Genomic DNA, 26,813 nt, shown 5'->3' on the forward strand with positions numbered 1-26,813 from the left:
CCAGTCTCGCTCCGTTCCAGTTCTGCTGCAAGTTGCAGACGCTCACATGCATGCATGCACGACTCACGCTCACACGTATGCATGGGTAACTCCTACTCACATGTATGCATGTGTGACTCACGCTCACATATATGCCTACACAACTCACACGCACACGTATGCCTACATGACACACACGTATGCCTACATGACACACACGTATGCATACGTGACTCAGGCTCACACACATGCATACACAACTCACACGTATGCCTACATGACACGCACACGTATGCCTATGTGACTCACACTCACACACATGCATACGTGACTCACATTCACACGTATGCCTACATGACTCACACACATATGCATGTGTAAGTCATACATGTATGCACGTGTGACTCATGCTCACACATATGCATACATGACTCACATGCACACATGTGCCTACATGACTCACACGCACACGTATGCCTACAAGACTCACACACACGTATGCCTACATGGCTCACGTACACGTATGCCTACATGACACACACACATATGCATACACAGCTCACGCTCACATGTATGCCTACATGGCTCACGCTCACACGTATGCATACTCAGCTCACACTCACACGTATGCCTACATGACACGCACACGTATGCCTACATGACTCACACGCACACGTATGCATACACAGCTCACGCTCACACGCATGCCTACACAACTTGGACCCTCACAGCACTCCTGCCAACTCACGAACAGATGATCCTTACAGACTTCACTTTTTGACTTCTGACATCACCAAAACAGCCCCGGCTTTGAGAACGGTCGCTTACGGTTACCTTTTCCCCACACTAAGATGTTGCCGCTTGAATCTCCAGTGATGGTGTCACCATTTTCAGAAAAAGTCACACAGAGGACAAACTTTGGCTTCTCTTGTTTCTGCAGACCACAGTAAACAGAACACGTATCTAATCAAGTGTGAAGTGGAGTCAGAGTGACCCCAAGCGAGACCGGGGCAGCACACCGTGTGCCCTTTGGTTCTCGTCCACTGTGGCATAACCCAGGCCGGGAGGTCAACTGCTCCACACCAAGAAGTGCCCGGCTGGGATCCACAAGTTGCAGACAGGTTGAGAGGGGAGGGTGCTGGAGGGGTCAAAGGACACCGTGTCACTGCAGCTGCAGCCTCGGCACGGAACCCTGGTGCCCAAATAAAGGGGTCCTGGTGCCCTCACAAAGCCCCCACGGGGCCTCCCATCCTTGGAAAGACAGAGGCCCACTGCCCCACTGGCCCTCTTTCTGCTGGCTGGGCAGGGTCAGCCACCCACGGTGTGGCTCTGCCCATCTGGGCTCTCCCGGGCTGGCTCCACCCTCCACCACTTTATCCACAGACACAAGGCCTCCCCAGCCCCATGAGGGACCCTGAGGACAGTCCTTCTTTGTGCACCCCCTCCACCGAGGCCAGGAAAACAGGCATTAAGACAGGGGCACCTCACAGTCCCCCGAAAACCTCACCCCTCAGCTGCAGCAGCCAGAGCTGAGCTTTACCTCGAACAACCCTTGCTTCTTAATGAGGGAGCCTCCTTCCAGGGTCCAGAAGTAGAGGTGCGACTTCCCACAGGTCACGATGACGCTGGCGTCCGTGGGGTGGAAATCGGCGGCGAACACCGCCTCGTTAGAGCACTTCAACAAAGCATGAGAACCAGACGCTTCAGGGCCCTCATCTGAACCTCGCACACACACATGCACATACAGGTGCACACACACGCACGCACACGGCTCATCCAGGCCAGTGAGCTGCCGCCCAACTCTGTTCCCACGGCCTGCTCTTGCTGTAAACCTTACACGTGGACTGACTATGTGCCCTAATTTCCCCTCCTTGTCTGCTCCTCCAAGGCGGGGAGCTCGCTCCTCGGACAGGGCCTCCCCCAGGGCCAGCGTGGGGCAGGCCAGCAAGGCCAGCAGCAGGCTTTGCTGGAGGGGCTGGCCCGGAGCCGCGGGGGCTCGGGAGCCGCGAGCATCTCTTCTCACCTTCTAGGGCTGGGTCCCCAGCCGGGCTCAACCACGAATCACCTGACACGTGTTAAAGTGCAGATCGCTAAGCCTCGCCCCATCTGTGATCAGAAACTTCAGGGAGGGGCCAGGAATCTGCATTTTCTACAGCTCCCTCGTTCCTGGCCGGTACTGTTGCCCTGCTTCCCCTGAGAGCCCTTCCCGAGTCTGCCTGGGGCTTGCTGGTGGCCAGCCCCGGGGCCCCCCATGGTGGAGCTGCCACTTCATCTCCCACAACCCAAATCCCAGTGTCCTGACTGCTGCCTCCACTTAGTAGCTCAACTGCACATTCTGGAATATGAGCAATAACTCGCCTCTGGTTACGGCCAACCTGGCAACATAGCTGGAACCTTGCAAACCCCTGACCAGAACCTCAGCAGGTATGAGGACAGGTGTTGGGCACATGCCTGATTAGAACACAAGGTCTACCTTCCAGACACGCAACAGAGAACTTTAGGGAAGTGGGGTCACCGGATGGTTAATTCTAGTGTGGGTAAGTTGGGTTCTCTAATGGTGATGTTACCTAATGGCGCGATCCTAACGTCAGACAAGTAAGGTTATCTAAGGCTAACAGATGCCAGAATCAGGACTCTAAAGTCGATTCTATAGAAATGGGGATTCTAATGATGACTTCACAGAAGAACCTATGGAAGTTTTAGGAAAGTCAATTTGACATTTTGTGCAAAATAGATTAGAGGCAGTAAAAGAAGTCAGGGTGGAGGCACCTCGGGGGATTTGGGACGAAGCCAGAGGCTCCCAGGTCCGATCTGCTTTGGCTGAGTCCCTGCACTGGCTGCATGCCTCAGCCTCAGGTGTGCCGACATGCACCTGCCCCGCACCCGCCTCCCCTACCCCTGTTGGAGAGGCTCATGGACAGTGAGCACACCTCCCTCATCACCCCCCAAACACACACACTGTGTGAGCCCAGAGCAGCACTGGGGCTTTGTCAAGTGGGTGAAAGAGGAAGTGAACAAATACGTGACTGAATTAAAAGGGTAGTGGCCATGCAATGAGGATGAAAGAAATGCCTCCCAGACGTGCAGGAAGGAAAAGACCCTGACAGGACCAGGGAATGGCGTCCTGCAGGGGAGAGGGCAGGGGGCAAAGGACTCTAAGGGGAGGTGTCCCGCCCACAGGCAGCAAGAAACGGGGGAACCAGCTCGGTGTGGGTCAGAGTGGGGGGACGGGACCAGCACAAGGCTTGAGGCGACACCTTCACGTCAGCCAGTCTCTCCTCTTTCTGCCAGTCCCACACGGACAGCACATGGTCGTTGGAGTCATCCACGGCACAGAGGTTGCTTCCTCCGTTCTGGAAAGAGAAAGATATTCACAGGAAGACTGTGTTTGAGAACAAAATGGGCTGGACATGACGAATAATGAGCGCGAATTCAGCTTTTGATAAAGAAGCCGCTATGTGGTCATTGGGGAATGTCCACCCCTGGCTTCTGACACCTGCAGGTGAGCTTGGGGTAATGCAGGGTCAGGAGCGGGATGGAGAGGGGCCGGGGTGGCCCTCAACAGGCAGGCTCCATGAAAATCTGCCCCTCAGGAGGCCAGAGCTCTGCTCCCAAAAGGCACGGGCTGCAGCCAGAGAAGTGCAGGGCCACGGATGCCTGTCGACTGGGTTGTGAACAGGTGCACGGCTGTGTGAATGCAAGTTTCTGTGCTGGCTGGTGGGTGGTGTAAAAGAGCCTCAGGGTAGAGCTGTTGAACTGGCACGTGCCCAGGTAGCCTGGAAGACCACAGGCCCTGTTCAACCCCTGCCTGGGGGAGGCTGGGAGCCTGCTTGGAGGGGGCGGCAGAGGTGCTGCAGCCGCTTGCGAAGGGAGCAGGTGGGATTCAAGGCCAGAGCAGGCAAACTGCCTTAAGGAATGCAAGGACAGTGTCCTGGGGTGGGGGTCGGAGGAGACGCTCTTTGCATCACCAAGTTCACGGGGCTGGAAACGCTTGGCTGGAAGTGTGTGTCCCTGATGGCTCGTGTGTGTGACCTCTGAACGAGGGACCAGGGAGGCAGGGAACTTGGAGCTCAAAGCTGCATGTGCACGCGGTCAGTGGTGGGCGAGCTAGCACTCTCCCTCTTCAACCTTGAGTTCTTTTCTCTCCTCCCTTTGGACCAAGACTGCATGACCCACAGGGCTTGTACTTACGGATTTTGAGAACGCGATACAGGTGACGGCGCGGTCAAAAAACCCCACTCCGATGACGTGGAGAGTGTTCAGCGTCACTGAGTCCCAGATGCGCACGTGTGGGGGCAGTTGCTGTTGTGAAAAACCCGAGTCACCAGTTGTGACGGCCGCACAAGCTCATCTTTCCCTTGAGCTACAAGATGACCTGGCAATAACTTCGATTTTGTCCAAACAAATGGTCTTTTTCTGCATTTGGGAGGTGTGCTCTTTCCCCATAGCTGCAGGAGGCCATGGGCATGGTGGCCAAATGAACAATTAAGACAGGTGTACCAGTTTTAAATTGTATTATTATTTTTTAATTTATTTGACAGGTAGAGTTATAGACAGTGAGAGAGAGACAGAGAGAAAGGTCTTCCTTCAGTTGGTTCACTCCCCAAATGGCTGCTACGGTGGGAGCTGCTCCGATCCAGAGCCAGGAGCCAGGTGCTTCTTCCTGGTCTCCCATGCAGGTGCAGGGCCCAAGCACTTGGGCCATCCTCCACTGCCCTCCCAGGCCACAGCAGAGAGCTGGGCTGGAAGAGGAGCAACCGGGACTAGAACCCGGCACCTATATGGGATGCTGGAGCCACAGGCGGAGGATTAATCAAATGAGCCACGGCGCCGGCCTTGGGGTAACTCTTTTAGAGTGTGTTTTGTTGCTAATGTCAGCATGTCTAAAGTTCATCAAGATGGTCACCACCAGACAGCATTGAAAGTCTGATGTTCTTGGGTCCCACAGGGGCAAAACAGGTGGGCGCTGTGGTGCAGTGGGCTAAACCACCATGTGGGATGCTGGTATCTCATATCAGAGTGCCTAGTTTGAGTGCCAGCTGCTCTGTGCTTCTGATCCAGCTTCCTGCTAATGCTCCTGGGAAAGCAGCAGGTGACAATCCAACCCCTTGGGCCCCTCCCACCCATGTGGGAGACCTGGCTGGAGCTCCTGGCTCCTGGTTTCAATCTGGCCTAGCCCTGGCTGTTGCAGGCATTTGGGGAGTGAGCCGGCAGATGGACGCTGTCTCTCATGGTCACTCTGCCTTTAAAAATTAAAAAATTACTAAAAAGTATTATGATTAGCTCAAAACCCTCTCAATTGTGTTCCTGGGTAATTTATACTAATTAAGAAACTATCAGAGTGACTCGCAGATCTTCAGCAGGAAAAGCACCAGTGTGGTGCTTGCGAGACAGGACACGGGAGGAGCTGGGCTCCAGCTTAGCTTGTCTCTGGGTAGCTGGGCATCCAGGGTCACTTGGCCTCTCTGGTTTCTCCCCAGGAAAGCTTGAGCTCACAGAGCTGTAACACTGTCTCAGCTGCCCACAGCTCACAGAGCTGTAACACTGTCTCTAGCTGTAACATTGTCTCAGCTGTCCACAGCTCACAGAGCTGTAACACTGTCTCTAGCTGTAACACTGTCTCGGCTGCCCACAGCTCACAGAGCTGTAACACTGTCTCGGCTGTCCACAGCTCACAGAGCTGTAACACTGTCTCTAGCTGTAACACTGTCTCGGCTGTCCACAGCTCACAGAGCTGTAACACTGTCTCTAGCTGTAACACTGCCTCAGCTGTCCACAGCTCACAGAGCTGTAACACTGTCTCGGCTGCCCACAGCTCACAGCGCTGTAACACTGTCTCTAGCTGTAACACTGTCTCAGCTGCCCACAGCTCACAGAGCTGTAACACTGTCTCAGCTGCCCACAGCTCACAGAGCTGTAACACTGTCTCTAGCTGTAACACTGTCTCAGCTGCCCACAGCTCACAGAGCTGTAACACTGTCTCTAGCTGTAACACTGTCTCGGCTGCCCACAGCTCACAGCGCTGTAACACTGTCTCTAGCTGTAACACTGTCTCAGCTGCCCACAGCTCACAGAGCTGTAACACTGTCTCTAGCCCCAGAGTTATGGTTCGGTTTCAATGGCAGAAACTGAAATATACTTTTAAGTCTACAGAGGGAGGAACAAGTGATTTACTATTCATTTCAAGCGACTTTTCAAGGCCATTTTTTAAAAAGACGTGTTCCACTTATGTGAGTTCATGTAACAGCAGTCTGATTTCCATTACTTCTGTTATGTCTTTTTATGCATAGAATTCTTAAAAATTACTTATTTATTTATTTGAAAGTCCGAAAGAAAGAGAAAGGGAGAAAGATCTTCCACCAGCTGGGTCACTCCCCAGATGCTCACAATAGCCAGGGCTGGACCAGGCTCCAGGTCTTCCACGTGAGTGGCAGGCATCCCAGTACCGCAGTATGCCAAGTATAGAATTCTAACAGAAAATAGCATATGGTCATTAAAATATGTTTCTGGAAGAAGACGCGTTGATAAAAATGCAAATATCTAATGTAATTAGCTTAGCTATGCAAAAGTCGATATCAAAAAAGATACCAAAAAGGCAGGTATTTGGGACAGCAGTTACGATGCTGCTTGGGATGCCTGTGTGCCACATCACAGGGCCTGGGTTCAAGTCCTGACTCCACTCCCAGCTCCAGCTTCCTGCTGATGTATACCTTGGGAGGCAGCAGGTACGTGGGTCCCTGCCACCCATGTGGGGGACTTGGATTGAGTTCCTGGCTCTTGGCTTTGGCTTGGCCCAGCCCTGGCTGTTGTGAGCATTGAAGAGTAGATTGGGGATCTCTCTCCATCTCTTGTCTGTGTATCTCTGCCTTTCAAATGAAAAATAAATAAATAAGTTACAAAAAAGCTACAAGGAGTGTTGGAAGACAAGACAATCACAACCCATTCTGATACCTAGGTAACTGGAAATCAGTCTTCAATTGGTCTCTATTTGCTAAGTTCCACTACTTCCTTCTCTCATTCCTTGAAAAGCAAATTGAAGTCCTGCTGGAGCGCTTTCAGCATCAGTGCTGACGACCCTGGCAACCGTGTGCCTGCTCAGAAGCACAGGCCCTCAGGTGTCTGGGAGTCGCTGAAGAGGCAAAACGCCCCAGACTGAAGTGCTTATTTGTTCTGATGTCCACTTTCTTCATTAAGTGAGTACCCGCTACATCATGTGTACGAATATGTATTTTTGAAAATTGATAAATTCTTAGACAAGAACAAAGCTATTTAAAAATTTGGTGAAGAATGGGCCGGTGTTGTGAAGCCACTGCCAGGGATGCCAGCATCCCATCTGAGCACCAATCGAGTCTCAGCTGCTCTACTTCTGATCCAGCTCCCTGCTAATGGCCTGGGAGAGCAGCAGAAGATGGCCCAAGTCCTCAGGCCCCTGCACCCACGTGGGAGATTGAGATGAAACTTCTGGCTTCAGCCTGGACCAGCCCTTGCCATTGAAACCATTTCGGGAGTGAACCAACAGATGGAAGATATCTCTCTCTCTGTCTCCTCTCCCTCCATCTCCTTTCTCTCCCCCTCCATAACTCTACCTTTCAAATAAATAAGTAAAGGATAAAAAATTTTTTTAATTCAAAAGTTTGCTGAACTTAATATGAGCTCAAGGGTGTCAAGAACATGGTAAGACTTTTAGCTTGTAATAAAAAATTCTAACGAGGGACTCAGAATCGTTGAGATCCTGTAACAATATCTAAACAGGCTTAGTATCGGCCAGATGTTTTCAAGACACTGTTTTTGCATTACCAGCTCATTATGAGATATGCAAAGGTGCCATGACTCACTTTTCCATCCTTGGAGGTGCCTGCAACTTGTCCCGTGGCTATAGTGATCCTGTCCGGGTGGACTGCTAGGCTGAAACAAAGGTATTCACAGAACATCACACTGTGAAGACAAGCTCTACTTTCCCTTCATCAGACATCATCTAGCAAAGCCTTTAAATACAAGAAAAAAACAACACCCAACTTCTTACAGACTCACGATAAACCCCCTGCATACCCCAACAACTTTAGACAAGGTGTGCCTATTTCAAGTCAAATCCCTTATTTCTTCTCAAGGATTTTCAAATTTCAGGAAACAGCTTCTGATGCTGAGAAAATACCCCTTCAGTCTCAGAACCACTTAGTCGACAACCGTTATCAAGGCTAAAACAGGAAAGGCACGAATCTTTGGCTAACGGGATTTTTACCTCATTCCCCCTTCCCCCCATCCCTCCAAGAATATACTAAATCCCTACCAAAAGCTATCAATGAATTATGGGAACAGCAGACCCATCCATAAATACAAGACAGAACGCTTTCTTTTTTAACAAAAAAAGAAAAAAGACCCACCCAGATGCATTTAGCAGGTGATGTGTTAAGAAGGCCTCTGAAGAGGTGTGTCTTGGGGCTATCTGCTTAGGCCATGCTGTCAGACAAGTCTAGTATTGTGAAGATGGAAGCGTGTCCTACAGCGTCAGGTGGTGAGCAGACAACCCAGAGCACACAAACTTTTCCCAACGATCCTACTGCCTAGGCCCCTGTTCTCCCTTTAATCCTGTCCCTCTATGGACCTCCTCATGCTATCAGACTGCACCTGCGCCTTGGCGTCCCAGCCCCGGCCTTACCACTTCACGTCGTCACTGTGGCCGGCGTAGTGCCGCTGCAGCTGCTCCTCCACATTGTACAACACCACCACGGACGCAATGAAGTACACGGTCTCCCCCGTCGGGAGCAGGTACAGGTTATTCCGGCAGTCTCGACCCCGGTACCCATAGCTTCGTGCGCGTCAAGGGAAAAACTGCTTTTCCTTTAAGAGCTGACAACACATCAGCTTCATCCAACAGGCACAGATACTGTCTGACTCTTGGCATGGACTTTGTGAATGTAAATTACATTAAATTGCAAATACTCAATGCCAAATGCCAAATACCGGACCCCCCGCAGCCACACAGTCAAGACGGAAATGGCCATGGATGCAAAGGCAATACCTATTTTTTGTTGTTGTTTGTTTTTTTTGACAGGCAGAGTGGACAGTGAGAGAGAGAGACAGAGAGAAAGGTCTTCCTTTGCCGTTGGTTCACCCTCCAATGGCTGCCGCGGCCTGCGCGCTGTGGCCAGCACACTGCGCTGATAGCCAGGTGCTTCTCCTGGTCTCCCATGGGGTGCAGGGCCCAAGGACTTGGGCCATCCTCCACTGCACTCCCGGGCCACAGCAGAGAGCTGGCCTGGAAGAGGGGCAACCGGGACAGAATCCGGCGCCCTGACTGGGACTAGAACCTGGTGTGCCGGCGCTGCTAGGCGGAGGATTAGCCTGTTGAGCCACGGTGCCGGCCGCAATACCTATTTTTAACAAGACAAAGAGTTGATTTTATTTTTAGAAAAGTTTTTGAGTTAATTATAAGTCTATTTTTATTGTGGTATCAGAGACCTAAATCTTTATTAAAAATAGTTTTAGGGGCTGGCATTGTGGCATAGCAGGTAAAGCTGCCACCTACCATGACAGCATCTCATATGGGCACTGGTTTGTGTCCCGCCAGCTCCACTTTCAATCCAGCTCTCTGCTAATGGCCTGGGGAAAGCTGTGGAAGACAGCCCAAGTGCTTGGTCCCTGCACCCATAGGGAGACCAGAAGGAACTCCTGGCTGGCCATTGCAGCCATCTAGGGAATGAACCAGCAGATGGATCTCTGTGTCTCTCCCCTTCTCTAGCTCTTTAAATAAATAAATAAATCTTTAAAAACAGATTTTTATTAAATATGATAAAAGTATTCATAAAGGATAAAAATCACACACACACACACACACACACGGTAACAAATTAGGTTCCCGGTGCCACAGCTCCCTGGAGATCATTACTTGAGCTAAAATTCTTATATGTGAACTTTCAAACCTTGAAAACTTTTTTGAGAGCAAAATGTCACTTGAACTTCAATGAAAACAGTAATTTGGCAAAACGTATCATTTATTTGGAGCATATTTCGCTGCTCTACACCTTCTAAAATATAAATAGAAAGTAGGCTAAATGAATTTTTTAAAAGATATATTTATTTATTTGAGAAGCAGAGTTACAGAGAGGCAGAGGCAGAGAGAGAGAGAGATCTTCCATCCACTGTTTCACTTCCCAAATGGCAGCAATGGCCGGAGCTGGGTCAGTCCAAAGCCAGGAGCCAGGAGCTTCTTCCAGGTTTCCCACATGGGTACAGGGGTCCAAGGACTTGGACCATCTTCCTTTGCTTTCCCAGGCCATAGCAGAGAGCTGGATTGGAAGTGGAGCAGCCGGGACTCGAACCAGTGCCCATATGGGATGCTGGCACTGCAGGCGGCGGCTTCACCCACTACAGCACAGCACTGGCCTCTGAATGTGTGTTGAGGGGCCAGTGTGGTGCTGCAGCTGGTTAAGCCACTGCTCCAGACACCAGGTAGGTCTCATTCTTTCTCTCTCCTTCTTTCTACCTCTCTCTCTTTCACTCTTTCAAATAAATAATAATTTTTTTTTAAAATAAAGGCTGGTGTTGTGGCACAGTGGGTTAAGCCACTGCCTGCAATGTCAACACCCCATATAGGCGCTGGTGCAAGTCCTGGCTGCTCCACTTCTGTTCCAGCTCCCTGCTAACGTGTCTGGGAAAGCAGTGGGAGATGCCTCAGTCTCCAAATGGCTGTAACAGCTGTGGCTGGGCCAGGCCAAGGCCAGGAGCTGAAACTCCATTCAAGTCTGCCCTGTGAGTGGCAGGAGCCTGAGCACTTGAGCCATCATCCACTACCTCTCACGTCCATTTGCAGGGAGCTGGATCAGAAGCAACATGGCTAGGACTCAAACCAGCACTCTGATACGGGCTACTGGTGTTGCAGGTGGCGGCTAAACACCCCTCTGCCCATTTCTGAGTATTTTCATGAAGTTTGCTCTCTGCAAGTTTTCAACTAACTTTATTCTTTTGGAAAGATTGAAATTCAAGCCCAAAACCACTCATTAACTTTCCCTTGACCTTGAAAAAGTCATGCAATTTTCTAACAGTCATATTTTCCTTTCAGGAAACGAGTGCATTTATATTTGAGGAAGAACTGTGGGCTCTTCACTCAGGAAGGCAAGGCGGCTCCCCCCAACTAGTGGTCTTTGGAGCACCTCCTTTCCTAGGGGGGTACTGGGTTCTAAAACTTGGCCAATTTTGTAAACTTCTCTCACTCTTTTTAAGAGTGAGAGTAGGGCAGGTGTTTGGCCTACCCACTAACCCACTGGATGGGAACCCTACGACCCATATCACAATGCCTGGGTTCACGTTCCAGCTCTGCTCCCAGCTCCAGCTTCCTGCTAATGTGCACCCCGGGAGGCAGCAGGTGATGGTTCAAGTACTTGGATCCCTGCCTCCGTGAAGGAGACCTGGATGGGGTTCCTGGCCTCCAGGTTCAGTCTGGTCTATTCCAGCTCTACCTGTTTGCAGGCATCTGAAAAGTGAACCAGCAGACAGGAGCTCTCGTCTCTCTGGCTCTCCAACGAACCAAAAGGTTTTTAAAAGGAAAGTAAGAGCACAATAATTTGTTTTGTAAAACTTTAAGGGACTTTAAAGTTTTATGATTTTCTTAAGTTAAACTTCAAGCTTTTAGGGGCTGGCATCGCAGCACAGAATTAAGCTGCTGCTTGTGACACTGGCATCCATGTGGGCACGAGTTCAAATCCTGGCTGCTCCACTTCTGATCCAGCTCCAGGCTAATGCACCTGCAAAAGCAGCAGATGACGGCTCAAGTACCTGGGCCCCTGACACCCATGTGGGAGGCCCGGATGGAATTCTGAGCCCCTGGCTTCAGCTCTGCCCAGCTCTGGCTGCTGTAGCCACCTGGGGAATGAAGCAGTGGGTAGACGATCTCTCTGTTTCTCCCTCTTTCTCTGCTGTGCCTCCTCTGAAATAAACAAAACAAAACCTTTAAATCAGTAAACAAAACCTTCAAGCACACAAGTGGAGCTCCATGTAAATCCACCAGGAGGACGAAGGATACACCCACTCCAGCTTCAGTCTCTTGGTTGGCAGCTCTGCTTTTGCTTCCAAACTGTAGGAGTCCACTTGATCTTTGGGCATGTACATGGTGACCGGGCGTCCGCGGAGAAACATTTTTACGTATCCTTCTTCTACAAAAAGAACAAAGGTGTCAGTCGGACACCTCGGTGGCCGGCGCACCTCAAGGCAAATTAGGCATCCTCTCTAATGTACAAGTGAAATCGATCTCACGCCTGATGAACGTCCCGGGGGAAAATAACTAGCCGGAAAATCAAACAAGTCTGAAGCACACGTTTGCATCTGGTTTGCCTTTGACATCCTGCTGGCTAGGGCAGGGTACTGTAAAAAGGCAGGAAGGGTTGAGGTTCCAGCAACCACTTCCCAGTTTGTGTATCGCCAGGAGGGGGAAGCCTACCACACCAAAAAAAAAAAATTGATGTTTTATAAGCTGAATTCCACACACACAGACAGTTCTGGTACCAAAACTTATAAAGTATCTTTCAATATTTAAGTTGGTTTATTTTACATTGCAATGGAAAAATAATATGCCTTGATCTTTTTAAACTGGGCAAGTCTTTCAAATGTAAAGAACACAAAATCAACAAGTGCACGCGAGGATGCACCCAGAAAGGAAAATGCTCAAGGGATAGCTAGGAATAGAGAGCAGAACAGAGACCCAGTCGAGAGAAGCAGGGACCAAAACTCTAGAACACACACGTTTATAATAAAATCACTTCTGATCTTTTAATAAGTTACAGGGACAAAAGTAAAACCCAATAATGTGGTGACACAGGGCAGCTCTTTTAGACTTGAACAAAACCAGCTTGGGGTGCTGTGCCTCAGGCTTTCAGGGTAGAACAAGGGCACAGAGAGCGGCTCCTGAGCTCCTGACAAATTCTGTTCGGATTCAGAGCTTGCTGAATCCTGAGGCTTCGCTGCGGATCACAGGAGCCGGCCTCAGTGGACTGACAGCGGGCGGCTGGGAGCAGGTGCATCTGTACACCTGCCTCCCAGAGGACTCGTCCACAGAGGGGACGCTGGTGAGGAACAGTCAGGAGACAATTACAGTACGGTTAAGTGTCACATCTGCAAGTTAGTTTTCCCAAGAAAGTTCAAACAACGCCACGTGCAGTTCCACTCAGACAGTAAGAGGCCATGGCAGCTTCCTGTGACTGTGGGCATGCACTCCGGGTCCTCCACGCATGCACGTGACACACTCTTCACTCTGCGCATCGCTGGACTCTGAGAAGGGCCACTGCACACGCAGCCCTGCACCACCGTGCCGTCACAGTGTCCTGCCGGTCCTCCTGTTAGAACGTTCCCTTGGGGGGGGGGGCATGGTTGTCCCCAGCAGGGCCGAGACTGGCCCATCCCCAGCCCCATCCCTGCAGCTCTCCTGGTGCTCCCCTGGCTCATCTACTCACTGGTGCCAAGACCCTCAGGGCCCAAACTGGACTTCATGGAGTCCTCCCTCCATGGGAACTCCTTCCCCGGCTCCCGTACTTCTGGACCAAACAGCATCCAGTGACTGTCCTGCTGGCCTCAATGGGCACAGCCTCATCTCGCACACCCACCCTCAGCAGTGCCCTGCACAGCCAGATCTGTCTTCAGCACCCTCCACCCTGTCGCTTCTCTGTGGCTCCGCTCACGCTGTTCTCTCTGAAACCTCATCCCTCTGCCTCTCACCCCAGCCTCAGCTCGTCAGCCTGTGGGGAACACAACAGAAGGAGCGACATTAGCAGGCCGACATCAGTGGGAAGAGGGCAGGAGGGGTCAAGTTTAAAGCTAAGTGAGAACTCTCTTTGCAAGCGATGACTTGGTCCTGCTCGAGGGCTCAGAGAACGCAGGCTGGGAAGGCCACCTACAGAGGGCTGTGTCCGTGACGCTCAGAGAGGCTCCCTGTGCACGGACACAACCAGCGCCCATGCAGCGCCCACCTGAGCTCTTCCGAGTTAGGTGCAGGTTATCCTGAGGCTCACTGATGGCACAGTTTTGCATTTAATGTAAAATGTAATCAATTACTAGCCAAAAAAAAAGCACTGAATGTAGCCTTGGCTCTGTTTTGCACTGGTAATTCGGACATTCCACATCCAAAATCAAAATGCAGCATGGGAAAGCAACAATGTTTCAGGCACGTTAGGGTAACAGCACACGACCACCAAACCAGAGGCAGGCGTGGGGAGAGGCCAGCAGCAGTGCACGTGCCACATCAGACAGTGGGACATCCAGGAGCAGCCCTATAGCTCTCTTAGGGCTTTTACAGTTTTAGAAATCCCTGCAAATTGTTCACGAATCAACCCACATCCACATTAGAGCCACCTATTAAAGCTCATCCAAGCAAAAGCCGAGAGATGCTTTTCACTGAGACGGAAGTGGCATCACAAAGGCACGTTCGTCAGGGATGGGGTCTGTCTGCCTGCGGGGAAGAGGCTCCTGTAGCCCCGGCTGCGCTTTGCTCAGAGAGCTATGAGGCTCCGGAAATGCCGCCTACCTTTGCAGTGCGTCACGCGGCGCTTCCCTTGGGGTTTCGGAGACAGAGACAGAAGGGCTAGATGAAGAGATTGTGAGGACTGCCAGGTGGCTGGCCTGCCTGCCCTGGAGACACGGCCCTGCACCCCCCACCCCCAGGTCAAGCCCCGGCCCTCCTGACCTAGTGTGCTTGGGGCCATTAACGCTCAGGGACTCATGTCACGCTTCCTGAAAATGAAATGAACATGACTGTGCATGCTGATCAACACAGCACTTTGACTTCCATACTCTAATGCCACATTGAAGGAGGAAAAACTAAAATTAAGTGAACTTATTTAACTAATTAGACGTTTGTCCACTTTTTTGGTTTGCATTTTCAATGCTCTTTAAAACAAGGCTAATGTCGTTCAAAATGGCGTCTGCCTTACTCTAAAACACTTTTAACAGAGATAGGGGAAGGTACCTAAACTATTAGTTCGCAGTTTAAGATATGGTAGGCAGAGAACGAAGAGCTACTTTTAGATGAAGTTATGTAACTGGAGGCATCAGGAAGTTTCCCTTTAAGAGAAATGCACAGGTTGGTGACACACGTCCAGTTAGTAGGAAGGAGTGACAAAGGCAGGAGAAGTCTCCTAATGTGGAAACGCCTCCTCGCACTGCCCTGTCTCCGGCAGGTTTTGGAAGCGGATGTCGATGGGTGAATTTCTATGACTGCTCTGTGGGCATCTCGCTGCTGTGGACCGCCTGACCCCCAGGGGCCACCCCGGCAGTGAGTTCTCCCTACCCAGAGACACCAAAGCTCCCGTGTGCCCAAAGCTGGCCCCGGGGAACACAGGAAAGGGGCGCCCGCCCGAGCACGGAACAGGACTTACCTGCACTGAACACGGGCTCCTTGGGTTTGCTGTGAACATAAACCACAAGCAGCTGTTAGAGGGTGGCTGAGGTTGTGCCCCTTCCCCCAGGACTTCCCGGCTGGGGCATAAATCCCACATGTTGACAAGGAAGACAACCCCATTTCACCACGAGAGGAACACGCGTAGCAAAAATGCCCAGGACCAGGCGTGAGAGATCGTCACCTTGGCTTCACCACCAACGTGGTGCTAGTGACAGCAACTCAGCCTCACAGGGAGGAAAAAGACCCTGGGGAGCCAGGGCGCGAGCCAGGGGGGTGTTTCCCCTCCCCCCACTCTCCTGGCAGGGTATTTTAAGAACTGACTCAAACCTAGCACATTCCCAACAAAAGATCCTGTGGGTGGGGACCCTGAGCACTCAGCCCTGGGTGGCAGGCAGGAGGGAAGGACAGACCGCCAGGGGACAAGTCACCTATGTCGGCAGCGGGGTCCTCTGACTCCCCCATCTCACGGGACACGTGGGGACAGCCCTGTGGACTCAGGGCCCTGCATGTCACCCCCGTGCAGGCTGAGGCAGCCCCTGCAACTGCCCCTTGGAAACCAAGCACCCAACAGGTTCAAGGACGGCCCCATACACGGGCTAAGGCCCTCCCCAGAGGCAAGCCTCTCGCAGGAAGAACTTCCGTGAGGATCCCCAGGTGCAGATGGAGAGGAGGGACACCATGGCTGCAGGTGCACAGCTGCCATCCCACCTGCCCCCCGACAACCCCTGTGGGGAGAGGTCACAGCCTTGCAGATGGGGACAGGGAGGTCCCCGGTGCAGCAGCGTGGACAAGTGGCAGGGCCTTTAGGAGGTAATTAGGTGGGGGAGGCCTCTACCCTCGGTCATTCCAGGGAGACCAGGTTGGGTCTTGTGGGACTGAGCTGGGTCTCCTGGGACAGGACTGACACAAGGCACGGTGGCTCCTGCTGCTCCGGCCTCATCCCCGTGTGCTCTGGCCATGTGACACCACCCACCAGTTATGACAAAGCATGAGATCCTCGCCAGATGTGGCCGCCCAATCGTGGACTTCCGGCCTCCAAAACCATGAACCAAAACAAACCTCTTTTCTTTATAAAGTGCCCAGCCTTGGGTATTCTGTTAGAGTGACACAGACAAAGACCAAGGGAGAGCGTGACCCGAGTCTGGGAGACCACGAGGTGCACACGGCATGCCGGGTGCCACCCTGCCCTCAGCCCCCTGCCACCATAGGAAAGCACACGGCAGGTAAGTGAGAGCCGTGGGCAGCGTGGCCACACCCCACTCGAGCAGCACTGCGCCAGGCACTTTTGTGTGAACGTCCAAGCAGGTACAGCTACATACTTAAGATTACTTCTTTCATCTTCATTCTTAACTGGAAACACAAAGGAGAACACCGTAAATGCACCTGCCCTTAATCGTACAGTGCAACAACTAATGCGTGTGAACACCCAGGCCGGCCAGGAAGCCCTCTGTTCACAGGTGCCTCACGTGGCCGACTGTACTGTAGGCTTAGCCTTCTGATCGCTGGAGCGCAGCCGCTGAGAACACAGACCTCAGCAATGGCCTGGTCTTCACCGGCCTGCACGGCCCTGCACCATCCCCACCTGACCCCACTCCCTCCCCTGCCCCCGGGTCACCGAGTCCCGGTCACTCTGTGTTCTCTGCTGCTCTGAACCGCCAGTCATGCTCCCACATCAGGGGTTTGCTCCCCGTCCCTCCCCTTGAACCGTCAGTCCCACAGTCAGCCAGCTGTGTGGCTACTACCTGTGAGGTGTTCTGCGTGCACTGCTCAGCAGTGCAACCCCCGCCCCCCCCCCCCAGGTTCCCTACCCACACCATCCCTATGAGAGTGCCTGGGTTCGAGTCCCGGCTCCACTTCTGCTTCCAGCTCCCTGCTAATATGTACTCCCAGGGAAGGCAGTGGATGATGGCTCAAGTACCTGGGTCCCCGCTCCCCGATGGATGATCCAAACGGAGTTCCAGGCTCTTGGATTCAGCCTGGCCCAGTGTGGGCATCTGGGGAATGAACCAGCGGACAGATGATCCCCCTCTTTTCTTTGGCCTTTTAAATAACAAGACAAAACCCCCAGACGTTTCTGCCCAGGGCTCTCAAGCCCCCATAACCCCTGCTGGTGGTGGTGGGGCTTTGTTTTGTTCCCTGCTAAGCTCCCAGTGCTGGGACACGAAGAGGGCCTGAGTCCTGCGGGGTTCCCGACAGCGGCCCGGGGCACTGGGATCTCTGATCTCTCTCTGTGCCCTAGCCCCTGCCTGCCTCCATGGTGGTAGCTTTGGGATCCGCATGGAGGGAAGGCCTACACTTTCGGGAATGGAGAGTTCCTACCTGTCCTTCTGGGGAAGAAAAGTCTTGTCAAGGTCCCTGTGGGTGCCTAAAGGTCAACCAATGAGGATCAGACCCGCCTCAACCTTTAACCCCCATGCCCTGAATCTATAAAAGGAGCCCTCCCAATCTCTGATGCATGACTTCCCGGCCCCCACTCTGATGGGGAGACCTCCAAATCGTGTGCACGTGGGCTCTGTTCTCTGCTGTTTAGCCTCCCAGCAGCTGTGGAGACGTCCCACCGCTGGCTTGGCCCCGTAGAGGACTGACCTCTAATCCGTCTGCTGAAGCCCGGGACAGGGGACGCCTTGACCGAATTTCAGTAGATCTGGGCTACCAGGGAGACCATGGGATCTGGCCAATCTCGAGGGTGGGATTCAAAATGCCCCCTGGCCTGCCTGCTGAAGAACTTGAAGAAACTGAGACTGGCCCAGGACCTACGGAGCAAACGCCTAATCTTCTACTCCACCCAGGCATGGCCTAATTACCTTGAGAATTTCTGCCGCAGGGAGAGAAAATGGTCAGAGGTCCCCTATGTCCAGGCTTTCTGAGACCTCCGCTCCCGTCCTACTCCCTTCTCCCCTACTTTCCTCTCTGCCTGCTCCACAGCCCGGGACTTGCTGGCCAAGATGGGCCCCCACCTCCTAAGGGCGCCTCTTCTGTGTTACTGCCAAACTCTCCACCCTCCACCTCTTCGGACCCTCCTGAGTTCCTGGGGACCCCACAGCTAGCCAGGAACCTCCCGCCCCCATATGCGCATTCTTCCGCCCTGCCCCACCACCATGTCCTGCCTCTCCCCGCTGCCATTGCTGGAAGCCAGGTAGCCATGTGGCCCAACCACCGGTGTCAAGCTCCACCCCCCAGGAAATGCTCAGAACCAGCAGGAAATGCGCAGAACCACAGCCGTGTGCGGCCGCCGCGCAAGCCCCTCTGGGGCAGCTGCCTCCATCCCCAGCTGAACGGCAGGAGTGAGAAGACCACTGCCAGAGCGTCCTAGAGTTTCTGGGGCAGAGTGTGGACCCCAAGTGCCAGCTCAGCATTCTGGGGGCCTCGGCCATGCAGGCAGTCCCCTCCCCCCCACCACGTACCCCTACAAGGGGCAGGACGGGAGTGCTGATACCCCCTGAGTATCCACGGGAGGAGCAGGACACTGAGGCAAATTCTCCACCCTCCAGCCTTCCATGTGCAAGGTGTCTGCGCATAACAAATCTCCCCAGGCAGACGAATCAATTAATTCCCAGGCTTTTCTTGGGGTTCTGCTCCCGGGCAAGGTTCCACAGCCCCAACAGAGCAACAGAGCGGGGGCCGGGGAAGTCGCGCGTCAGAGATTGGGAGGGCTTCTTTTATAGATTCAGGGCATGGGGGTTAAAGGTTGAGGCGGGTCTGATCCTCACTGGTTGACCTTTAGGCACCCGCAGGGACCTTGACAAGGACTTTCTTCCCCGGAAGTAGGCATTTCCTGGGGTGGCCATGGTCCATGCGCTAAGCAGAAGCAGATCTCAGCTCCAAATTGCACATATTGTTCGATGCCAGCGGGAAGAGTGTCGGTGGCAGGCGGGGGAGGGGCTCAGTGCGCCAGCCTGTTCTCCAGATGCGTCGGTCCCTCCTACTGTGCCCCCGTCCCTCCTACTGTGCCCCCGCCGATTTCAGCGAAAAGGAGACTTGCTGACAGGCCTGGCTGTGCGTGCTCTCACCACACAGGAGCTGGGATGCAGAGGTCAGAGGCCCTGAGAAAAACTCCCCCCTGAGCAGTGCAGTTACCATTGCTGGGCGGGAGCCGTGCACTCGGGGCGCAGGCACTGGCTAGGAGCGGCCGTTTCTCTGTCCACCCGGGGAGCACCAGGTGCTGCCCGCTTGCTAAGACCCCAACTGCACACGGTCCCCTGCGCCCCGGTGCCTCTTGGTGTGACATGGCTGCCTTTGAAATGAGTCACACGATGAATGCCCGCTGGAAATCAAGATGCTCTACTATGTAAATACTGACTCTTTGTTTTAGAAAACACCTTTACGCAGCTTTTCTCCCCCTGTACTAGAAGCAGGGTCATTTAGGAACTATCTATTAAAAATGTTTAGAAGTCCAGGGCAGGTTAAGTTGAGGCCTGCGACGCTGGTGCCCCACGGTGGAGCATCTGAGTCCGGCTGCTCCGTGTCTGGTCCACCTTCCTGCTGAGGCGCCTGGGAGAGCAGCAGAGGATGGCGCAAGCACGTGGGCCCCTGCCGCCCACGTGGGAGCCCCGGATGGAGCACTGGGCTCCTGGCTTTGGCCTGGATGATCCCCGGCCATTGTGGGTATTTGGGGAGTGAACCAGTGGGCAGGTCTCTCTCAGTCACTCCCTTTCTCTGCCACTCTTTCAAAAAAAACTTTCAAAAAAAAGTCACTGAAGACGTTCTTGGGGACAAAGACTACTCCTCAGACACTGTAATCAAACCAGGTCCTCTCGCTTAGCAAGCAGAAGCAGTGCACATTTCGAAGCCAGCTGGTTCCGTGCTCCGGGGCCACTCTGCCTCCGTAAGTCTAGCCTCCTTCATCTGCAAGATGGGAATAGACCGCCGTGAGGTCCAGGCAAGGTTAAAGGAAACGCATAGGGCAGGCATTGGGCGTAGCGGTTGGGACGCCCGTGGGTTGCTCGCGTCCCATCTCAGACTGCCCAGGTTCCGGGCCCAGCTCCACTTCTGCTTCCAGCTTCCTGCTAATGTGCGCCCAGGGAGGCAGCAGGTGATGGCCCCAGTACTTGGGAGACCGGGACTGTTACTGACTCCTGGCTTTGGCCTGACCCAGCTCTGACTGTTGTGGTCATTTGGGGGAGGGAACTCAAATAAAATTTGAAATCTGCAAACATTTGAAAGCTGCAACAAGGTGCCCAACACATCCTTGTTCATCAACACTTCTCCCCTCTTCCTCCTGGTCTCACTGACAAGAAACTACACGTGCTTCTGAGCTGTTCACCTAATAGTTTCAAAACAAACAAAAGAACCTGAAGAACGTTAGCGCTTACAATTTTAGAACTTATGAAGACATAAGTGGCCGATCTGTTCAGCGAAAAGATGAAAAAGGGAAAAACAAAACAAACTCCTCTGCGAAAAGCTGCTTGGTTGAAGTCGCCTCATTGCCGGCGTGAACCCTTCAATCTGAGATGTGCAGTTTAAACCCTCTACCCTTAGGTGGCGCTGTCTACCTAGCTCTGAGATGGTCACTTTGGAAAACATTGAATACACACCATCCTTTCATTCATTAAAGAAATATTTACTGAGCAGTTTCTGCCTCTCAGACACGTGGCAAGTGCTGGAGGTACAAAGAGGAAAAAATGACCAGCTTCCACCCTCTTAAAGCTCCAGGGAGGCAAGAGGTGTCAGGGGCTGTGATGGAGGAGGGAGGAGCCAGGTGCAAACAAAGCCAACAGAGGAGGCAGTCCCTGGGACTAGGGGGCGGGAAGGCTTCCAGGGACAGGGCATCCCGGATGGGTCTTGAGGGGTGCATAGGAGTTCAACCAAGCACATTCATTCTCCCTCCCATCCCCCAGATTCTAGGCACACCTGTCACTGGGGAGGGGATGCTGATGCTGGAAGCTGTCTGCCTCAGAGCATCACTAAGCTGTGCGTCTGTGTGGTTTTCTGTATCTGTGCTTTGTTTTATGATAAAATAAGAAGCTTTTTCTAGATATGCTAATCTTCCCACTTGGATTTGCCCCTCTGTAATCATGACTGAGTTAGACCCCTGCTCACTAGCTTGGCTATCTGTGTTTTTCTCAATTGCCTGTTCAAGTCCTTTACCCATTTTCCTATTGCATTGATTATTTTAGTGTTGAGTCTTTCGGGAAGCTAAAAACATTGGCCCCTGTGGGTTATCATGTCTCTGATACTTGACGGGATCTTTTCATGCTACTCCTGGCCACATCCCACCATCCCCTACACTATGTTCCAGACACAGCAGGTGCTGATAAGATGAATGAGGTTGTGGAAATGAGAAAGGTGACAGCATGATCAGAATTTCTGATCCCTTCCTTCTCAGGTTGGGGAATTCCAAAATGACACTGCAAATTTAGGGAGTGGTGGGTGCAAAGGTATGCAAACATCAATTGCAATGACCTGGGGATGGGATGGCTGTAGTCGGAGCCACCACTTATGTGGTGACAACCTCAGGCAAGCTCCACTCGAGCGACTCATCTACGTTAATCCTCACAGAGGCAGGCGGCATCTTCACTGTCCCTAGGGAAAACCTGAAAAGGTTAGGTCACTTGCCCACAATCACCACAAGAAGTGGCAGGGCAAGGACTGAGCCTTGGTTTTGGCCATATAGTCCCAACATTTTAGTGTTTTTGGTTACACTGATTTGGGTAAAAAGACTCATTCAACAAATGTTTATTGAGTGTCTACTGGGCACTGGGCATTGCTCTAGATGTTGGACTGGGCTGACTGGGCTAGAAAAACTTGTTGAGGGGCCGGTGTCATGGTGCAGTGGGTAAAGCCAACACCTGCAGTGCCAGCATCCCATACAGGCGCCAGTTCATGTCCCAGCTGCTCCACTTCTGATCCAGCTCTCTGCTAATGACCTGGGAAAAGCAGCAGAAGTTGGCCCAAGCGTTTGGGCCCCTGCACCCACGTGGGAGACCCGGAGGAAGCTCCTGGCTCCTGGCTTCAGCCTGGCTCAGTGCTGAGTGTTGTGATCATCTGGGGAGTGAGCCAGCAGATGCAAGATTTCTCTGTCTCTGTCGCTGTCTCTCTGACTTTCAAATAAGTGAAGAAGGAAGGAAGGAAGGAAGGAAGGAAGGAAGGAAGGAAGGAAGGAAGGAAGGAAGGAAGGAAGGAAGGAAGGAAAAGAATGAACAAACCTTGTTGGTACCCAAACGTCCCATGACATTTGCCTGGACGAATCATGGCCCCCCTCTGAAGCAATGCTGTAGGAGAGCAGTCACACAGCAACGTGACTGCACAGCCAATGAAAAGGGAAGAACGTGACTGGCGGCAGAATCCCCACCACACTCACACAGCAGCCAGCGACACAGCCTACGAGGAGATGCAGGGGAGGCCTGCTGTGCGTTTTCCAAGTGGGGACGTCGTGGGTGATTTTCTCTCCCTAAAGCACCCTCTGCTGTAACTGGCACCTAACAACCGACGAGTGCTCTCGCCGCGCAGGAGGCTGGGGCGCTGCTGAGGCACAGATGGCAGGGCGCAGGAGAAGCCGGGGGGCCGGGCACCCCGGACTGAGGATTCGGGCACCGGGGACGCATCGGTGGTGCTGAGTGAAAACCACACCACTCTGGGCCTCCTGGGGCTCACGGCAGGGGCTGGAGAGATCTTGTAGGAAGCCAGGCTTCGGGAAGGACGGACGCTCAGAGGCCGGCACCGTGGGCCTCCACCTTCCCTTCCCAGAGCACGGCCCGGGTGGGATTCAGGTTGTGCGACACAGAGGGCCCTGTATCCAGGGGAACACCTGTCCCTCTTTTTTTTTTAAAAAAAAGATGTATCTATTTGATAGGCAGAGTTACAGATACACAAAGAGAGGTCTTCCATCCACTGGTTCACCCCACAAATGGCTGCAATGGCTGGGTTGAGCCAGGCCAAACCCAGGAGCCAGGAGCTTCTTCCAGGTCTCCTACATAGGTACGGGGGCCCAAGGACCTGTGTCATCTTCCACTGTTTTCCCAGGCTACAGCAGGGAGCTGGATCAGAAGCGGAACAGCCGGGACTCAAACTGGCACCCATATGGGATGCCGGCACTGCAGGCGGAGGCTTAGCCTACTACACCACAGTATTGGCCCCGAAAATACTTTTTTTTAACTTAAAAAGTTCTAATGGATTAGTATAGTGGCTACATTATATAAGATGTCCGTTAGAGTGTTGTTGCCAACTCCATATTTAAATTACTTCATGAAGACAGGAATAATATGTAATTATTAATATTTGTTAATAATCAATAATAAAGTCAAATATCATATTGCTGCATATTACTTTTGTATTTCGTGGCAGTTTTTTTGGTACAAAAATTAAATGCTGTTAAAATTTTGTGGTTTGTTACAAGAAAGTATTTTAAAATGTTAAGATTCTCATCTGGGGAGTGAACCAGTGGATGGAATATCTCTTTCTCTCTCTCTCTCCTTGCCTCTGCCTCTCTGGAACTCTGCCTGTCAAATAAATAAATATTTTTTAAAAAATGTTAAGATCCTAAGTAATGGAGCAACCAGTCACAAGACTGTCAAACCTAGCAGTCATCTCCGAAGGCAACGGGCACAGGTGAGCCAGAGGACCGCAGCCATCAGATGGTTTCTATGGAAGCAAAACGTCCACAGTCACCACACCCGGGGGAGAGGGGTGTTTGGGACCCACAGACACTTCTGCTCTCTGTGAGTTTTGTGCAGTTTGCACAGAGCGGCTTTATAGCTGTTACAGTTAGCGTTCCTGCTAACTCTCCTCTCTGGGAAGAGGAGCTGCTGTGCGTTTGGGCACAAGCTCTGCACACGGGCTGGCACTGGCAGGGAGCTGTGCAGCCGGCACGGTGGAAGCCCCCCAGCCGAGGAATGACCGCGGCTCCTGCAAACCCTGGGTGGATTCGAGTTAGCCCTGGGATATCAGCGCTCGCTCGCCAGCATTCCAATGAGCCTCCCTGAGTGCGAGAGAAAGGGATGCCGGGACACAGGCAGGGGAGTCGCACACAGCCACAGGCCAGCTCCCTACGGATGCCTTCGGCCTCTGTGAGACTCGGCGGATCTGGAACACATTCAGCTGTCCCCAGATGTGCATGGGGGCTTAGTTCCAGGACACCCACAAACACCAAGGCCTGTGAAGTCCTCTCTATAGCATGGCACGATGTCTGTACACAGCACACACACATCCTCCTGTACACTTTGAATCTCCTCTGGGGGTGGGTACTGTGGCACCGTGGGTTAAGCTGCTCCCATTTCTGCTCCTGATCCGGGCTGGCCCAGTCCTGGCTACTGTGGCCATTTGGGGAGTGAACCTCTCTCTCTCTCTGCCTTTCATATATATATATACACACACACACACACATATATATATGTATATATATATTTTAAGGAAAAAGTAACTATGCAAATCACCTCTAGATTATCCACTGTCAATGCAATGGAAACAGCTGTGACACTGTATGCTCTGGGATGACAAGAAAAAAGCCTGTACTTTTTAAGTACAGCGGTGATATTTTCCCTAGATATATTTTTTAAAACATTTATTTATTTTACTTGAAAGGCAGAGTTACAGAGAGAGAGAGAGAGAGAGAGAGAGAGAGAGGTCTTCCTTCCACTAGTTCACTCCCCAAGTGGCTGCAACAGCTGGACCTGAGCCAATCCGAAGCCAGGAGACAGAAGCTTCTTCCGGGTTTCCCTCATGAGTGCAGGGTCCCAAGGACTTGGGCCATCTTCCACTGCTTTCCCAGGCCATAGCAGAGAGCTGGACTGGAAGTGGAGCAGCTGGGACTCGAACAGGCACCCATATGGGATGCTGGCACTGCAGGTGGCAGCTCTACCCGCTACCACATTGCCAGCCCCCTCCCCAGATATTTTTGACCCTGGACATAGAAGCTGTGGATGCAGGGGGCTGACTGTACTTTATTTCCCCTCAAACATTGTCAGAATCCAGGGTGCACTCCAAGGATGGCATCACTTAAGTGAACCTAACTTCACATGTGTCAGACCAAGACACAGGCCAACTCATCCTACAAATGAGGAAAATAAAGCTCAGAAGTTTGGAAGCCTCATAAATTATTTCCCTCTGCTCCGCACAAGTCTCTTCCTACCGCGAGCATCCTGGTGATGACGACGGCGCCTGGCTTGCCACGCTGGAAGGCTTCCTGCTGATGAGCTCATCCGCTGGATTCCCGGGAATCCGGGGAAACATCCCGGATCCACGGAGGGAAAACCCAGGGCTCGGGGAAGGGAAGGCACAGCTGACCCTCAAGCCCAGACTCTTCCTCACTCTGCCGCCTGTGCACAGCGACCACGTGCCACCATCTCCTCAATGACCACAGCACGGGGGCAGTGAGCCCACACCAGCCAGGATGCCGGAAAGGCACTGCAAGCAGCGAACATGCTGAACGCAGGGACCCTGGGGGAGGGACCTCTCCAATGCCCCTCTCTCAAGTCCCCAAGACCACGGGAGGACGAGGAGGAAAGAATGGAGCCCAGAGAACCACCAGCCTCGCCTTCACTCCCGGGCTTCTCAGTGGCTGCCTCCAGGTAACTACCTTAGAGAAAGGAGCAACCCTCTCTCGGGAACCTCTGGGCAGCCCGCTACTCAGGCCAGCCCCAACCAGCACCCCGGGGTCCAAGGAGACAAGGGATTTACTTTCAGATGGACACGTTTAGTTGCCTGGATTATTTTTAGAAATTGATTAGCAAATTTGCCCAGCCCTTCATTTGCAAATCAAAGTTTCCTACTGTGGCATTTTTCAAAGATCCCTTTGTAAATATCTTTGGTGACGGAAATATTTACCCAGCACATTTACCAAAGCCGGGAGATTTAAGAGATAAAGCAGATCTGGAGTTTACACAATGCGAATTCTGTGTGGAAATTCTTAATAAAAATCAGATGTGCAGAGGAGGAGCCAAGGGTTTCAGAGCTGCCGCGGTCCAGACATTTCAGGTCACTTCCAAGCTTGCCCTGAATCCAGAGACGCCGTGGGCTGTGGGGCTCCTCCCGCTGACACACTCTGTTGCCACTGCAACCACTTGGCCTTATTTCCAAGGTATTATCACCCAATTAGCATAATCTTCAGATAAGAAGTACTAACAGCTGAAATTAGGAGAAGACAGAACCCATGGCCGTGGCTTTTGGAATTGCTCATTGACTGGGAACCTGACCTGCCACAGATGTGAGCCATGTCTGTGTCTTTTCTACAGAAAGTATCTTTTAGGAATAAAACTGACAAAGGGTCCAACCTTCCTTGGTAGGGCGGAATCGAGTCCGGTTCACAGCCTGGACTGTCACAGCGTGTGGGCGGGGTGACTGCCGTATGACTGAGCCTTCTCCCTACAGGAACACTGGGAACTCAACGCAATTAGCCTCGGAGGCTGAAATTCTTTCCTTGCTTAACAGAGCGACGTGGACGTGCAATGAATAAAAGCTTGGATGAAGTGTAATATTAGGTGGCTGCACCACAGAGAAACGGACCCTATCCATGGAA

The 26,813-nt window shown here is 52.4% G+C and overlaps 1 protein-coding gene across 4 annotated transcripts in view; it reads right to left on the minus strand.

The window, feature by feature from the left end:
- The window catches only part of EML1 (EMAP like 1), a 175,278-nt gene that overhangs the window by 19,223 nt on the left and 129,242 nt on the right, over nt 1-26,813 (minus strand). For all 4 annotated transcript variants that reach the window (XM_062181106.1, XM_062181105.1, XM_062181108.1 and 1 more), the window contains exons 5-12: nt 15,339-15,367; nt 11,999-12,128; nt 8,636-8,785; nt 7,815-7,884; nt 4,171-4,281; nt 3,237-3,332; nt 1,520-1,654; nt 814-913 (exon numbers count right to left, since the gene is read on the minus strand). In XM_062181106.1, coding sequence (XP_062037090.1) covers nt 814-913; nt 1,520-1,654; nt 3,237-3,332; nt 4,171-4,281; nt 7,815-7,884; nt 8,636-8,785; nt 11,999-12,128; nt 15,339-15,367 — 821 coding nt within the window. The remainder of the gene's footprint in view (nt 1-813; nt 914-1,519; nt 1,655-3,236; nt 3,333-4,170; nt 4,282-7,814; nt 7,885-8,635; nt 8,786-11,998; nt 12,129-15,338; nt 15,368-26,813) is intronic.

This window comes from Lepus europaeus, chromosome 22, assembly GCF_033115175.1.
Source record: "Lepus europaeus isolate LE1 chromosome 22, mLepTim1.pri, whole genome shotgun sequence".
NCBI lineage: Eukaryota > Metazoa > Chordata > Mammalia > Lagomorpha > Leporidae > Lepus > Lepus europaeus.